The following is a 17,521-nucleotide window of genomic DNA, read 5'->3' on the forward strand; positions in this document are numbered from 1 at the left end:
ATTGTGCGTTACATCACCTTACATCAGAGTGTCAGGAAAATATTCGCTGCTGTGTTCACTGTCATCAGGAACATTATACTGGCTCATCAAACTGCCCTACTCATCAACAGCAAACTGCCCTTAAAAAGCTTATGTGTACAGAAAATCTATCCTTTTCCGAGGTGTCTGCTAGAATACCCTCGACCCAATTTGACATGTCCAATAATACCCATCTTTTTCCACCTCTTCCTTCTACTAGTTCCACTTCACCTGTGGAAACCCCGAGGAAACGTAAATTTACTCAGGTGGTTATGAAAGAGCCCCGTCCCATTCCAACACCTGGTTTCGATAAGTCTGGGTATCTTAATCTCATCAGATCCACTCCAGTGTCTTCACATACCTCGGTCTTTCCATCCACTTCATCTTCATCCTCCCCGTCCCCGATTCCGTCTATGTCCCGTAATTCTCAGTGTTTACCTTCAGCTCCTTCTCAATCATCTAGTTCCCCTGTGCTACGCCAAAAGGCGTATCTCCAAAGTGGTATTCATCAACTATTTCTACAACTTATTCAATTATTAGGGGACCAGCCACATGTCGCTCATACACTTTATAAGCTTCGTGACTGTGTGCACATTATGTTCTCTTTAGATGCTACGTATCCTGCAGTGGAATGCTAGGAGTATTCCTTCTAAACGATATGAGTTACAATTTTTGATAAATGAAATTTCCCCATTCATTATAGCATTACAGGAGACTTGGTTTTCCCCATCCTCTGAGTTTTATTTAAATGGCTTTAATGTTGAACGCTGTGATGGTGTTGGTTACGGTGGTGTTGCTTTATTTATTCACCATAGTTTATCCTATCAACGTCTTCATATCTCGTATTGTCTACCCCGTACGTTTGTTATTGGTATCTCCTATAATCGCCTTTCCATTATTAACCTTTATTGCCCTCCAGATCTTTCTATTTCTCACATTCAATGGTGTCGATTCTTGCAGCAATTTTCTTCTCATAACGAGCTTCTCCTCTTAGGGGACTTCAATCTTCATCATTCTATGTGGGGAAGCAGTAGTGATACTTCCCTGGGTTCTTATTTCCTCACTGCTTCCCAATTGCATGACTTTGTCATTTTAAACTATGGTTCTCCCACGCGCCTCACTCCCCCCGGCTCTCCTCCTAGTGCTGTGGATTTATCATTATGTCGTCCTGCAATGGCTTCGATTGTAACTTGGCACCGTCTTACTGATACACATTCTAGTGACCATTTCCCTATTATTCTTACGTATGGTCTTGGTAGGTTTCCTAGTTCTTCTTCCGCTCCTACATGTATCAGTAATGTTTGCTCCCTCAGTCACTTTGATAGAGTATCTTTTATTTCTTATGTTACCCATCATATTGAGCTTATTTCAGATACTATTTTGTCCTTTTCTACTCTCTTTCAATTTATATAAGATTATCTCGATCTTTACCATCCCTATAAACCTATTTCTTCTCACTCTGCTCGCCCCTCTTCCTTTTTACGATGGTGGGATTCAGAGTGCCATAATCTGGTTCTTAAACGACGCCGTTTATTCTGGATATATAGGAAAACATTAGCCCCCCCATCATTATTTCCGTCTTAAACAACATATTGCTTACACTAGACGAGTTTTTCTTTCTAAACGCCGTGCTGCATGGCGGACCTTTATTTCCTCCCTAAACGCTCATACTTCGTCTTCTCACTTATGGAGTGCAATTCGTTCCCTTACCCGAGCTTCTCAATACATTCCACCCTCTGTCACCCCTCCACAGATTCTATCTCTCTTTCTCAACTCCCTCACTCCTGATTATGTCATGCCTGACTTTACTATTCCCCTGTCTCCATGCTCTTCCCGCTTTTCTGCATTACTCAAACCTATACACCTTTCTGAACTTGAGGCCACCTTGTGTAATGCTACGAGTTCGTCTCCAGGCCCTGATTATATATCATATGATATGCTCCGGATTCTCCCTCTACGTGCTAAACAAGCTTTATTAGCTCTCTATAATAATATACTTCTCACTACTTCTGTTCCTACCTCTTGGAATGATTTTTTTTTAGTGCCTATCCCCAAACCTGGTCAACTTCAAACTGACGCTACCAGCTTTCGAGGGATTGTCCTTGGTTCGTGTATCCGCAAGACGTTTTTAAAAATTCTCCTTCAACGAATCCTGTGGTCTCTTGAATATTATAATTTGGTTCCCAAATATCAATTCGCCTACTTTAAAGGTCGTTGTGCTCAAGATGCTATTAACATTTTACTTATAGATATTTTATTAGCGCAAATTCGTAAGGATTGTCTTATTGCTATTTTTTTGGACATACGAGGAGCTTTTGACTCCATACCACTTCATCTTCTCTGGACTAATCTCGCACAGAAGGGTTTTCCTGCTCATTTTCTCCACATCTTGTGTAATTTGTTTACGTATCGGAAACTTTCACTTAAATCCACTTATTCTTCTCTTCCTTGTCGTCTGTCATCTGTCGGTGTTCCTCAGGGAGACATTTTAAGTGGTCTGCTTTTCGCCCTGTATATGAGTAATCTTGAACAATTGGTTACCCAAAAAGCTCGCATTCTCTTTTATGCTGATGATATAGTTCTTTATTACTCTCATAGTAATGTCGATGTGTGTCGTCACCATATATATCAGCTAATGGAGCAAGTCATTACATGGCTTACTTTCCATGGTCTTCAACTTTCTACCTCCAAATGCTGTGCAATGTTTTTTACCTCTAAGCGTAGGTTTAACTCTGAGCCACTTGTTTTCGATTCTCATGTCATTCCTTTTTGTTCCTCTCAAAAAATACCTTGGTGTTATGCTAGACCGCTCGTTATCTTGGAAACATCATATTACTCAGTTACGTAATTCTTCTGATATGTATATTAAAATTCTCCAAGTGGTTACTAGACGATCATGGGGTGCTGACCCTGGCACAGCTCAGTTGTTATATTCCGCTACTATTTGCTCTAGACTCGACTACTGTGCGCATGTTATCGATACCGCGCCGGATTCTGTTCTTAACCACTTAAATACTTTACAATTTAAAGCCCTGAGAACTTGTGTTGGAGCATTGTTGTCTACCCCTACTAATGCTCTCCTTGTCGAGACTGGTGAGCTCCCTCTTCCCATTCGCCGTAAAATGATAACATCTAAATATTTACTTAAAAGATTTGCTCTGGCTCAACACCCATTGCTTCCTAAATTGCAGTTATTAGATGAATATTCTCTTCTTTCACAGGCCCGCCGTCGTAAGATGCCTGCTTCATTGTATGCATATCAATTTCTTCTCTCCTATAAAAATACTATCTTACGCACAGCTTCTTCCCCCGTTTATTCAGTAAATTTTGATTGTTTATTTTTTGTCCCTTCTATCATTATCTCCCCTACATCTTCTTTTTCCTCTTCTATTCCTGGTTCTTCATTGACTGGCCCCCCTTTTAAGAAGCTACGTTTTGCTCCTAGTGATTCTGGTGTCCACGTATATACAGACGGCTCAAAAAACTCTTTTGGCGTTGGAGCAGCGTTCTATATTGTCAATACCAATGTTGCTGAACTCTATCGTTTACCCAGTGACTTTTCTATCTACACTGTGGAAATTTTTGCTATTCGTCAAGCTCTCATGTACATTAAGCATCATTCTATACCTAAAGCAGCTATTTATACGGATTCTCTCAGTGCAGTTCAGTCGCTCATGTCATCTCATCTTTCTTTTAACTGGTATTTGTATCATGTTAAAAGTCTCATTTATACTTTGCATCAATCTGGGGTGGTTCTCACTTTTGTCTGGGTCCCTAGTCATATAGGTATCTATGGGAATGAACAGGCGGATTTATTCGCTAAGCGAGCTGTTCGTGATGGAAAATCCCTACTTAAACTTGCAGTTCCTCTACCCGATTTTTATCCTGTTCTTAAACATTATGCTTATCGTCAGTGGCAAGAAGATTGGACTAGATCAGCTTCTTATAAAGGTCGCTATTATTACAATATTCAGCCTTGTATTCCTCTCTGTCCTTGGTATTTGCAGGGTAACTATTCTCGCCGTCATATTACCAACATTATTCGTCTTCGCTTTAATCATGCTCTTACTCCTCTGTATAAACATCGTTTTAACCTCTCCCCCCACTTCTCCTGTCTATGTGGTACTCTGAGTGCAGATGTAAATCATTTATTATTCCAATGCCCTGTGTATGAGTCTTTTCGTCCGGCTTTTATTTCTCGTCTTATCAGTCTTCAGAAAGCTCTCCCCACCAATGTCTCCTGCTTGCTTACCGATATGTCTCCTGCTCTAATACATGCTATCAATCAATATTTGGATGACTCTCATATTCATTTGTAAATTACTGTCTTTTTATTGTTCGCACCATTACATACTCCTGCTTCCACTGTTTTTTGCTTCTGCGCACTTCCTTTGTTATGTTACGCGTTACTTAAGATGTGTAAATACATAGACCTGATGCTCAACTCTGTTCTTGTGACCTTCGCAGTGAGATTCATTGTGTGTGACCTTCGTAGTGGACTAATTGCGTGTGATTTCGCATTATAAGTGCCATATCAAGATAATAAGTGTAGTGGCTGGGTGAAATAATAGAGCCCATAACCTCTCCAACAACAACAACAACAACAACAACAACAAGTTTATCACATTATTTTGAGGAGGAATTGGTAGAGTGTATTCTGACATGTTGTAGAACAAGGAATAGAGGAAGGAAGCTGGGTTAAAGTGAAGTTTTTATATGATCGAGGTGTGAAAAAGGTCTTCATAGGAAAGGTACTGAAAGTAATAAACCCAAGATGAAATTACCTAGGAACAATTCTCAGACAGTCTACAAAAGTGTCTGGTATTTATTTGTTCCCAAATGTAGCTGATGAGTTCTTCAGTTCGAGCAGACACAGGTGATGACATTCTGAAGCCACCGTTTGTAAGAAGGGGTAGATACACTTTCAGTGAACTGTAAAGATTTCAGTTTGTTTTTTGTGCCAGACATGTAAATTCTGCACTCATAATGTTTAGAAACATACATTGTGTCTCAATCAACTCAAACACCGGTTAGAATAGGGACATCCATTTAAAATACTGAATGTCCCTATTGACCCCACTGGGGTGAATAAGGACAACGCTTTAAAATAATATATCCAGTTCTACAACTACAGGAGAATTTTCTGTGTGTATAGAATATGAACATGCGAGTTCTGTTTTAATAGAAACAATTACCCGATTAAAATTAACCAATCCCTTCAAAAGTTACTAAGCAAAAATCGAAAAAAAAAAAAAAGCTGTCTGAGCCACTCAGTCTGGTATTTCTCATTTTAACACCAGGCAAATGCCAGGGATATGCCTGAATTGGCCACTGCAACTTCCTATCCAATCCTAGTCATTTTGTATTGTATTGTCACCAAAAACCAATCTGAGGTGTGCAACATTAAACCAATTGTATAATAATATTAATAATAATAATAATAATAATAATAATAATAATAATAATAATAATAATAATAATAATAATAATAATAATAATAATAATAATAATAAAAACAATAATAATAATAATAATAATAATAATAATAATAATAATAATAATAATAATAATAATAATAATAATAATACTTTGTCTTTTCCCGTTCATGTAGGGTTGATATTTCTTGACAACTTGTTTTGATTTCCCTTGGTCTCAAATGACATTTTCTGTTAACTGCTTCTCCTTGAGATCTTCCATCTTCTTCTGGATCTAACTCTCTCCCTCCTACCTTCCTTCTCCATGTCAAGTATTCTCCTTGCCACATAGTTTTCATCCCTGCACTTAACATGGCCATTATGAGAAATAAAATTCATATTTTGAGATCTGTATTGACTATAATATTTAAATTAGAGCAACAAATTTCAACGCATTCAATCAATACTACGTAATATAATCCTATAGATTACTTAATTAACATATTATATTTTTTTAATGTACTATATATGTTTCAACTCTTTGAGCCATTGTCAATATTGGAAAGTACATACATAAGTGTATATTATTAATCTATAAAGTCTGTTTGAGATAATTTAACATAAAATATGTAGTTAAAATCTAATGCAGTAAAATATGATTATTAGGCCCATTTATACAAAAATTATGTGGATCTCTACTACATCTGCCACATTTATGAAGAATATTATCCAATCAGCATTTCAATTTCAGTATTGACTACATACAAGACTGTGGCAGTATTATATTCAAGTTTATTGCATGTGAAACAAAGACTTCAGTGGATGGAGCCAAAATTTATTCATAGGATTTTACTGTCATCATCATATTGCAGGTCTCACCGCACATTTATAGGCATTCCCTTTGATGATGATGGTGATGATGATGATGATGATGATGAAGACGACGACGACAACGCCGAGGACGATGATAATATATATCCATGGAAATCTCAACAAAGCAATATGGGAGTCATGATGCAAATTTCTGTCATTGCTTTTATGGGAACACAAGGAAAATTATGCATATTTTCATCATTATAAGCCAATGGGTTAGGATGGTAAAGCATCTCCTAGTCTGGCATGTAATTTGTGATTGCTTGACAAACACCACCAATACAAAAACTTATTATGCTTGTCATCTGCTAGATGGAGTAAAGTAATAGTTGTAATCCTTTTAGAAGACTTTCAGTGACTTACCATAGTAAGATTCTCTAGAGCTGATATATAGCATTCAGCAAAATCCTTGAACTCTGGAATTTGATCGTTCACATCAGTCAATTTTACAGTTATTGTGGTTGGGTTAGATATGAGACTTCCAACTGAAACAGACAGTATTACACCAATAATCTATTGTCATTTAGTACAAGTAAATATCGTTAAAAATTAATTAATTCTTTAAAGAAATCTTAACAAACTGCAGTTGAAATAACTGTCAATAACTACTAAAAATTAATATTTCTCTACAGAGCATAATACCAGGTCAGGAATAAAAAGTTCACAGGATGATATACTACTACTACTACTACTGAAGAATGTAAACAAGCCTTCTTGGAAAGAATTAAAGCCTACTGGAACAACAAGAAGAACCCACAGAAGAACTGATTGATTTATTTGCTTAACATTTTCCAATATTAGGAGAATCCAATAATAATAATAATAATAATAATAATAATAATAATAATAATAATAATAATAATAATAATAATAATAATAATAATCCCGTGGGGGTTTCAGCCTGTTCCCGCATCGGGCGCGTCCCGAGTGGCAGATCGGGGGGCTCGCCGGACTTGTCCAGAGGGTTTGAGGGAAATAAAATACCTCTCGTGGACCAAAAACAGGCACAGCTCGCTAACATCTTCAGCAACCTCTGAAGCTCACTACTTCAGTTGTAACCATGACACTGACATAGATCGATGTCCCCAATACATTTAACTTGATAGCATGATGGAATCAATCTACAATATAACTACCCCAGCCCCTAGTAGACATACTAGTTTTTCTCGGTCATCAGATTCTGGGGGACCGAGAACATCATGCGGGAATGTATCGGAGCTTCCAAAATCTCTTCGCCCAAAATGCAAAGCTTTCTTTGGTAGTCTAAACATCAACACACTTCGGAAAACTGGGAAGTTAAAACAATTAACAGACATGTTAGATAACTTAAACATCCAAATTTTAGCACTTCAGGAAACCAGATACATGGATGAAAATCATTTTGACTCAGAAAATTATAGAATTTACAAAGGCAAACCAGCAATCTCCCTTCATAAGAGATCATTGCAATTTGGCACAGGATTCGTTGTAAGAAGAAACATTGTAAACTCAGTACTTAACTTTTCTTTGCCTTCTGAAAGACTTTCAACACTATCCATTAAATCAGGAAACAAAGCTTATACATTACTTAATGCGCATGCACCCACCAATAACTACAATCAAAAAGATCCACAAATGGCGGAAGACTTCTGGGAACTGCTAGAAGAAACTACAGCCACAATTCCAAATCATCACATAAAAATTCTATTAGGAGATTTCAATGCCCAAATTGGTAGAGAAACGAAATTCAGGACCATTGTAGGACTATACCCAGCGCACAATAGAACTAATAACAATGGAGAAAGATTAATTGATTTTTGCAAAAATTTTGATCTCAAATTTATGTCAACACATTTCCGGGTGCTTCCACACAAGAAAACAACCAGGAGATCCCTAAATTTTCACTTGGGAGAATTTCAACTAGATCACGTGGCTATTTCCAACAAAAATCAAAAAGAAATTATGAATGTTAAAAAAGGGATCATTGACTCTGACCACCATCTATCTTTAATCAAGGTCAAATTTCAACCAAACAGGTCCAAACCCAGAATAACAAAAAACCTGCATGTCGATCCGGAATTTCTTAAACAGAACACTAGTACTTTCCTTGAAAGTATTTCTACTCACAATCCTTTGAACTGGTTAGAACTCAAAGACATACTTTTGAAGGCTTCTCGAAACGCAAACATAGGTGGTGGAATGAAACCTGCGACAAGGCCATAAACTTTAGAACTAAAGTCTGGCAGAATTGGAATTCTCATAAAACTGAACAAACCTGGCAGTAATTCACCAAAATACAGAAACAAACATAAAAAATTATCAGGTCTGAAAAACACAAATACGAACACTACAGATTGGCAGAAATTGAACAAGATTTTACAAAAAACAATACATGAAACTTCTACAAAACTTTCAGAGATGAATTATCAAATTATCAGGCACCTGGTCTTTGCTTCAAATGCCCAGATGGGACATTGGAAATGAATAATCAAGAGAACTGCAAACTTCTAGCAGTTTATTTCCAGGATCTTTTAAAATGTGAATCCCCTAAAGAACAACTCATCTTTGAAAAACCCTTATCTAATCAAGATTCAGAACCCTCAACACTGGAAGAAGTCAAAGAAATAATCCATGGACTCAAAAATAACAAAGCCCCGGGTGAAAATGGTATAATTGCCGAAATGCTGAAGATAGGACGTGACAGTGTAGCCCGGAAAATCCACTCAATTCTTGAGAACATCTGGATCACTGAAGAAATTCCAGAAGATTGGAAATGTGCACTAATCCATCCACTACACAAGAAAGGGGATAAAACGAACATCAATAATTATAGAGGAATTAGCTTGATACCAGTTGCTTACAAAATTTTTTCCAAAGCCTTGTTCACTAGACTTGAGAAACAAGACTATCTAATTGGTGAATACCAGGCAGGTTTCCAAAACGGAAGATCTTGTACAGAACAAATCCTTAATCTCAAAACTATCCTCCAAATGCGCAAAACCAGACAAACAGTCATTACTTTTGTAGATTTCAGAAAAGCATATGACTCTATAGACTGTCAAACACTTTTCAATACTCTAGAAGAATTTCAAGTGGATAAAAAAACAAGAGAATTAATAAAAAAAACATTAACTGGCACTACCTCAAAAGTTAAATTCCTAGGCAAAATATCTGAGCCTTTTCCTGTTAACACCGGGGTCCATCAAGGGGATGGTTTATCGCCGTTACTGTTTAACTTGGTACTTGAGAAAGTAATCAGGACCTGGGAAAAGGAAACTAAAGGAATAACCCTTGGAAGACTACGTAAAGACAGAATTCATATGCAATGTCTGGTCTTTGCTGATGACATAGCAATCCTTTCCAATAATAGGCATGAAGCAATTCATTCCATGAAAAACTGCATGAAATTGCCATCAAAACAGGACTTCAAATTTCATATGAGAAAACTCAGTACATGGAAGGAGCCTCACAGTACTTAGATGGACAACCTATGATAACTAAATTCGGCAAAATTGTTCAAGTGAACCAATTTAAATATTTGGGAGAAATTATTCAGCCCTCTGGTTTAAACCGCGAAGCAAATAAAGAAAGAATTTCCAAATTACAGAAAGCATACAGGATAACTTGGAACAGGTATAATAAAAAATCAATATCTCGGAATGCAAATCTTAGACACTATAATACAGTGATCAAACCTGAAGCATGATATGCCTCAGAAACCTTAATCATTGGTGGCAGATCTTTAACCAAAGACGTTGAAAAGCAAGAAAGGAAAATTTTAAGAAAAATTTTTGGCCCAGTTTGTATAGATGGAATATGGAGAAAAAAATCATCCCAGGAGATATAACTTATTGTCATTCTGAAAAAAATTTCACACTTTTTGGAAAAGACGATTGAAATTTTATGGACGCATTATCAGAATGAACACTAACAGGCTAACTAAAAGAATTCTCAACCTGGCCCTTTCGTCTAAAACCAAGAACAGCTGGCTTTGTGAAATTGAAACAGATCTCCAGGAAATCAACATCTCAGAAGACATTGTACAGGACTGATGTAAATTCAGAACCAAAATCGACAATCACCACTTTGAAGACAAAATCCAACACCAGAGCTACTATAACTTGGACAGAAGAACAAAGGAAGAAGCTCAGCGAGAGGATGAAGAGATTTTGGGAGGAAAAGAAGGCCAACACATCAGCTAAGCAAGTTCAACCATGCTCCTGAGTAGGGCATAACGATGTTTAAAAAAAAAAAAAAAAAATAATAATAATAATAATAATAATAATAATGAGTGACCTGTGCATCCATTATGATGGGGCTCTATTAAATATATATAGTGTTGAGGATGACACAAACCCTGGGTCCCCAAGACAGAGAAAATAACCAATTAAAGTTAAAATCCATGGCACAGCTAGGAATCAAACGTGGAACCTGTTGAACCAAAGACCAGCATGCTAGCCAGTTATCTATGGAACTGGGTAACTAGGATGGTGATAGATAAAGTTTACAATTGAAAGTGGTAGTACCAAAAGCAAGCAAGCTAATTTCTAGGTTTACATGCTGTTGATTTCCAGATCATAGTTATGGGACCTCCAATTTTACATGGAATACAACCACTAGGATGTGTGTGACATTTCCAAAACCCCACATGCATTAACTGAGGTCTGAAACATGGCTGCCATGGCAAGAAGACAGTAACAATGCCACTCAGATATAGTACCCTAGAGTTAGTACCTTTTAAATAAGTCTTACCAGATTTTGTTTCAAGGCACGTCGTGCAGAATAGTCCACACTAGAAATTCAACTCACACTTATTAGCATCACGACCTATCAGCCAGAATTGGCTCACCACTTGAACAATGTGAACAGGACCAGCTGCCTTGCAGTTTTGGTAGGGGACTACCAAAATCCACAGGGGTAAACCTCAAAAGAAGATCCTTAGCATTACATGGATTATATGGAACCAGTAGACTATGAAGTATGCTTATCTAATTTAATATGTTCAAAGAAAATTTCTTAAACCTGTTTATTAAAAGAAGTTTGGTTACTGTCCCTCATACATCCTGATACTCAAAGCTGTTAATGCCTGGAAACTGTCACACAGATGAAATTGTCAAGGTCTGAATTTACTTCATAAACAACACTGGGTAACATCATGTTGGAGCTTTGCATAATTTTTTTAGAGCTGTTTGCAGATATGGTATCAGATTCCCTGTAACACCCACAGCTTTTATACAATTACATAATTTAGCTTCTTTTAAAATTAGTGCATAACAATGTACAGTAGCCGATATACACTAGAATAATGGAAAACGGTCAGTTGTGGGAAGATCAATATTTGTCAATGTATATGTTCATGCTGAAACACCGCAATCTGTGATTGAGGAAAGGATAGAAGAATGCGTAAAAATTGCTTTTTTGGGAAGAAGAAGAAGAAGAAGAAGAAGAAGAAGCAGGTATCAGAAACAGAAAGAGAAACACCCTATACCTTTTCAAACCTAATACCATACGGTTGAGAAAAGAACAAGAGTTGACAAAGGCACGTTGGACAGGAAAGATGTCAGTTTTTAAATGTGCTTTAGATATTCAGTAGATTAAGGCAGTAGAAAACCTTACCTTTAATACCATCCATGTAGTTGTCTCTAACAATGAATGTTAGAGAATAAGAAAGCTGTGATTCACGGTCTAAATTAGCATCATCTCGTACGCTCACAAGTCCTGTGTCATTCGCTATTTGAAAATTTAGCATGTTGTCATCCCGCTCATCGTAGAACATGTAGGTTAATGTACAGTATTTCCCTGAAAAACAATATTTAAACGAATCACTGAATAAGTCATGAATATAACAAAAATAAAGTATAAATATTTAAATAAAAATTAGATTATTCCTAAAAAAATTTAACTAGTAGATCTGATTATGCATAAAAATAAAAATTGGAACTTACAAAAAGTATCAGCATCTGTAGCATTGATTATTGTAATGTTCTGTGAATGAGTATTTTCAGGTATAGATATTGTGTTGCCATTTTCAGCTTCAATTATAATAGGAGAGTTGTCATTCTGATCCTCAATGTAGATTGTAATCTGTAAAGAAAATATTATCACAATTTATCAGCTCAGCATAAAAGAAATATCTTTGTTACTGATGTCTTTGGATTTAAATATGTTATACCATATTTATTATATAAACTGTTATGCTTTGCAACATCCAGTCTGCAATCATCTGTGAATTTACTAAACCCCTACATAACCTTGTAACTACAGCTTTGTGGCCTTGTTTAATTCTATGCCTTTTATCTTTAACCCTATAGTGGTTACTGCTTTTTTTTTCTCTGTATGCTCAACTTAATTTTTCTCCCTAGTCTGCAAGATATTGTGTTAGTGCAGTTTGTATGGGTGGAATTTTGATTAGACTAGTGTTTTGACTGCTTATTATCACAGTTGTTCTGGTGGCTAAATATTTAACTACTATTCATCCAGATTCAGAAAGTGAAAGATGGTCAAGTATTTCTAGACTAAGCAGTGTTCACATATATAGCCACCAACCATCTATGCAAAAAGGACATGAAGAAATGTGAGCATTAAAGGGTTAAATCATTAGAAACTGAGTCTAACCATCATTGTCTCGGTGTCCCTGTATTTCTATTAACCTGAGTCCATTATTATCCTCCATTTTTCTCACATGACTCCACCACCAAAGCTGGCTTATGTGTACAGCTTCATAAATCAAGTTAGCTTTTATTTCCTCATTCTGAGTCCCTCCTGTCATTGTTCCCACCAGCATTCTCAGTACTTTCATGTCCTTTACTTCTAACTTATAAATAAGATATCCTGAATCCATCTAGCTTTTACTCATATAAAGCAAAGTTGGACTGATTATTTTTTATTTTTTTTTCGCTATTTGCTTTACATCGCACCGACACAGACAGGTCTTATGGCGATGATGGGATAGGAAAGGACCAGAATGTAAAGGAAGTGGCCGTGGCTTTAATTAAGGTACAGCCCCAGCATTTGCCTGGAGTGAAAATGGGAAACCACAGAAATCCATCTTCAGGGCTGCTGACAGTGGGGTTCGAACCCACTATCTCCTGGATGCAACCTCACAGCTGCGCACCCCTAACCACACGGCCAACTCGCCTGGTAAGTTGGACTGAAAACAGACCAATATAAAAATAGTTTCATCTGGCAACTGACTTCTTTCTTACAGAATACCGTTGATAACAACTGCAAGCTCACTGCATCAGCTTTGCTGCACCTTGATTCAGTCTGACTTATTATGATACCATCCTGGTAGAATACACATCCTAAATACTTGAAATGATCTACATGTCACAGATTTGTATTCCCAACTGGCATTCAATTCTGTTAGGTTTCTTCACTCCTGACATCTCTTTAGCCTTGGAAACGCTAATTTTCGTATCATATTCATTGAACCTATTTTCAAGCAGCAGGCTTTCAACACAGTCTGACATTAAGACCAAGTCTTTGGCATAGGCCAAACTGTTTACAACATTTCTGCCTAACTGAATCCTTCCATGACTCTCTATACCTTTCAGTAGATGATCCACGTAAACTATGACCAAAAAAAAAAAAAAAAGCCAAAAATTACAGCCTTGTCTAACCCCTGTAACTACCTTGCCCCAAGAACTCATTCTACTGTCAATTCTCACTGCAGCACAATATTGTCACATAAATGCCTTTGATGCTGTGTTAATATGGTATGCAATGCCAAGGTTTGGTTGGAAAGATGGTCATTGTGTAAAGTAAACCAACCGTGAACCAATTTTCCAAGAGCAGAAACATATCTTGAGTGGAATATGGATCTGTAGCTTATACAGAAGCTATGAATTAATAGAATGGATGTTTAGGTGAAATTGATGAATACTGAGTAATCATCATCAAGTGTGATAGGAATATTTTACAGAAAAATGTTTAGCATTTTATCCATTAACACTTTCAACACTACCATATTTTCACATGGACACTGGCAGTGAACTGGGTCTTTTCCCTGAAATTTAATACCTTATTACACAAAAGCAAAACATAGTACATACCTGATTTTTGTATCATATGAAGCTGTCAACCAACTAAAGTGAAGATGTTAATCAGGAAATACCAGTACATATCTAATGTAATTTAATTATACAAGTCTTATGAAAAACATTTTAAGATGTTTGGGAAAAAACTTTTACATTCAAATTATACCAATAAGCCTGCTCAAACAATAAAAATGAAATATTTAATGTGGCTACTTAAGCCACAAATAAACACAATTACATTTGAAATACAGCATTCACCTATTTAGGAATAGTTTGTTATGTTATAGTGGCCCTGAAAACATTGGGCTATGCACAGTGCAACCTTGCACTCCTTGCACACCATCTACTTTGTTTTCACGGCACAAGTGAATCATCACCTTGCGTCTCTTCATCTAAAAAAAAAAAAAAAAAAAAAGCTAACATATCTGGAGAGAAGTATTTCTATCGTTTGTATTTAGAGTAAAATAATGCAGCTAAAAACCTGCATTCAAAAGTGATGTAACAAATAAAAATCGTGCCCGAACTATCACTTAATATATTATCTGGTTCATAAGCAGAGTATTCATTACTGTCATATATTTCTGAACATGCTACTCTCGACAAAATATCCAAAATATCGCTACCACTGAGTCGGCGCAAGGACATGTTTGTACATTAATACAGCTGAAGCGCAACTGATTTGGTGCGCTCAGCACCTGGCTCATTGAGTGCTTCGGTAGGTCATGGCAAGGAAAATCTACCCCTTTATATTGTTTCAGTTTGAACTTCATGATAGGTGCTGCATTCTAGTGAACACTAGATAAACTACTACCTCCAAGCAAGGGAAGGGAACCGTTTGGGATACGTGCAGCTGCATATAAACACGCGCGAAAATTACGCCCATATGACATACGGACGCTGTCCACAGCCAGGAAAGCAGTGCATCTGTATGCCAGATCCATGGCCAAAACTCTGTCATTAATTCAAAGAGAGAGCTATAGCATGTGACCTTCTTGGTGGTGAATAACTCTGTCCTTTTAATGTTAATAAAATGTACTGATTCCACACCATTTTACTGTCTTGATCCCAATAAATAGCTAATTGAAAAATATAAGTTTCTATGACTTTGTTGTACTTACCAGAAGATTGAAGCTGGATTTTAAAATTATACATGTATGTATGTATGTATGTAAAATATGAGTGTATATCTATATACAACCTGTAATGAATAAACATCGGGAGATAGTGGGTTCGAACCCCACTGTCGGCAGCCCTGAAGATGGTTTTCTGTGGTTTCCCATTTTCACACCAGGCAAATACTGGGGCTGTACCTTAATACCATTATGGAAGCATTTGTACCATTCGTACACACACTTTTTCGATACAGCACTCTTTCCACACACCTGGCACAGCATCTTGTGACTTTCACTTGGAGTTTTCCCAAGTTTGAAGAAAAATTTTACATTTGTATATTGCTTCATTTCACTCTTAACAGCGTTGCAGCACTACACCATACTTCCACAACAGGTTCACAGAAACTGAACACCTGGACAACCACACGGCTTTGCGAATGATGACTGACTGACCTCAGGCCAGTAGTACCAGTAGTACCAACTACACCCCACACCAGCAATTCATTCAGCATGGTTTTTTTTTGCTTTACATCGCACTGACACGGATATGCCTTATGGTGATGATGTTGTTATTATTATTATTATTATTATTATTATTATTATTATTATTATTATTATTATTATTATTATTATTATTATTATTATTATTATTATTATTCCACCACTTTTCCCACATCTGTGGGGTTGCAGGTGCAAACTGTGTCACACATGTGGATTTAGCCCTGTTTTATGGCCAGATGACCTTCCTGACACCAAGCCTATATTTAGGGATGTAATTACTTTTGCATGTTTCGGTGGTGGTTGGTAGTGTAGCGTGCTGTCTGAATATGAAGAAGAGAGTGTTGGGACAAACACAAACACCCAGTCCCCGGGCAAGAAGAATTAATCAGACGCGATTAAAATCCCCGACCCGGCTGGGAATCGAACCTGGGATTTTCTGAACCAAAAGCTTCAATGCTGACCATTCGGTTGACATTATTATTATTATGTTTTATGTGAGTAGCTCACAAAAGTTTATACCGATTTAAGAGTTTGAAGACATCGCAGAGTGTATAAAGCAAGTGATTTGCTGAGCAGAAGTGTGCAGCATTGAAAGGAAGTGAAGATGGTCTATAGAGTAATTGTAAATTCCTGTTTTAAAAGTGCTGTGGATTGGTGAACTTGTTGAGAAGTGTTAGCTGCCACACTAGTTGCATTGCTCAAATGAAGAGCAAGAGCATTAGGCAGTGAAGAGAAAAGAAGCGAAGTTGTGAAAGTTCCTTAGAACACTTATCTCAAGATGGATAACTTCTGTGGCACTTGTGAACAACTCCATCTAGCAGATGGTATGCATGTTCAAATGTTAAGCCTATAAGTTGGGGCTTCATTATAAATGTGATAAAATATTTATTATGGAGTAGTTGTAACCCCACATTTAAAATCTGAGATGGGAAGCTTGACAGAGAGCTAATCTGGTAGGATGGAAGTACATAAAAAGTGGATGAGGAGGAATGAAAGAACAACATTAGAAAAAAATTGTATCAGTAAAGGACAGAGCTCATATCCCAAGTGTACAGTAAATAAGTTACAGGTACCTTTAAAATACATTAGTCCTATGTATACATCTTTTATTGTCTCATGGTTCATAGATAAGACTAAACCATTAGATCCATGTGAAGAGTGGCTTTCTTCATACATAGCAAACGTATATGTTCCATGTATAATTCAAATAAATATCTAGTTTTTAAGAACATATTGGGACCAAACAGTATTAACATTTAGTGATCATTTGGAAAAATCGGTATAAACTTTTGTGAGCTACTCACATAAAACATAATAATAATAATAATGTCAACCGAATGGTCAGCATTGAAGCTTTCGGTTCAGAAAATCCCAGGTTCGATTCCCAGCTGGGTCGGGGATTTTAATCGCGTCTGATTAATTCTTCTTGCCCGGGGACTGGGTGTTTGTGTTTGTCCCAACACTCTCTTCTTCATATTCAGACAGCACGCTACACTACCAACCACCACCGAAACACGCAAAAGTAATTACATCCCTAAATATAGGCTTGGTGTCAGGAAGGTCATCTGGCCATAAAACAGGGCTA

At 36.9% G+C, this 17,521-nt stretch overlaps 1 protein-coding gene across 1 annotated transcript in view; it reads right to left on the reverse strand.

The window, feature by feature from the left end:
- Positions 1–17,521, reverse strand: part of LOC136857948 (cadherin-AgCad1) — a 452,227-nt gene that overhangs the window by 238,848 nt on the left and 195,858 nt on the right. The window contains exons 17-19 of the mRNA XM_067137073.2: positions 12,230–12,368; positions 11,901–12,083; positions 6,669–6,790 (exon numbers count right to left, since the gene is read on the reverse strand). Of these exons, the coding sequence (XP_066993174.2) occupies positions 6,669–6,790; positions 11,901–12,083; positions 12,230–12,368 (444 nt within the window). The remainder of the gene's footprint in view (positions 1–6,668; positions 6,791–11,900; positions 12,084–12,229; positions 12,369–17,521) is intronic.

Source organism: Anabrus simplex, chromosome 1, assembly GCF_040414725.1.
Source record: "Anabrus simplex isolate iqAnaSimp1 chromosome 1, ASM4041472v1, whole genome shotgun sequence".
NCBI lineage: Eukaryota > Metazoa > Arthropoda > Insecta > Orthoptera > Tettigoniidae > Anabrus > Anabrus simplex.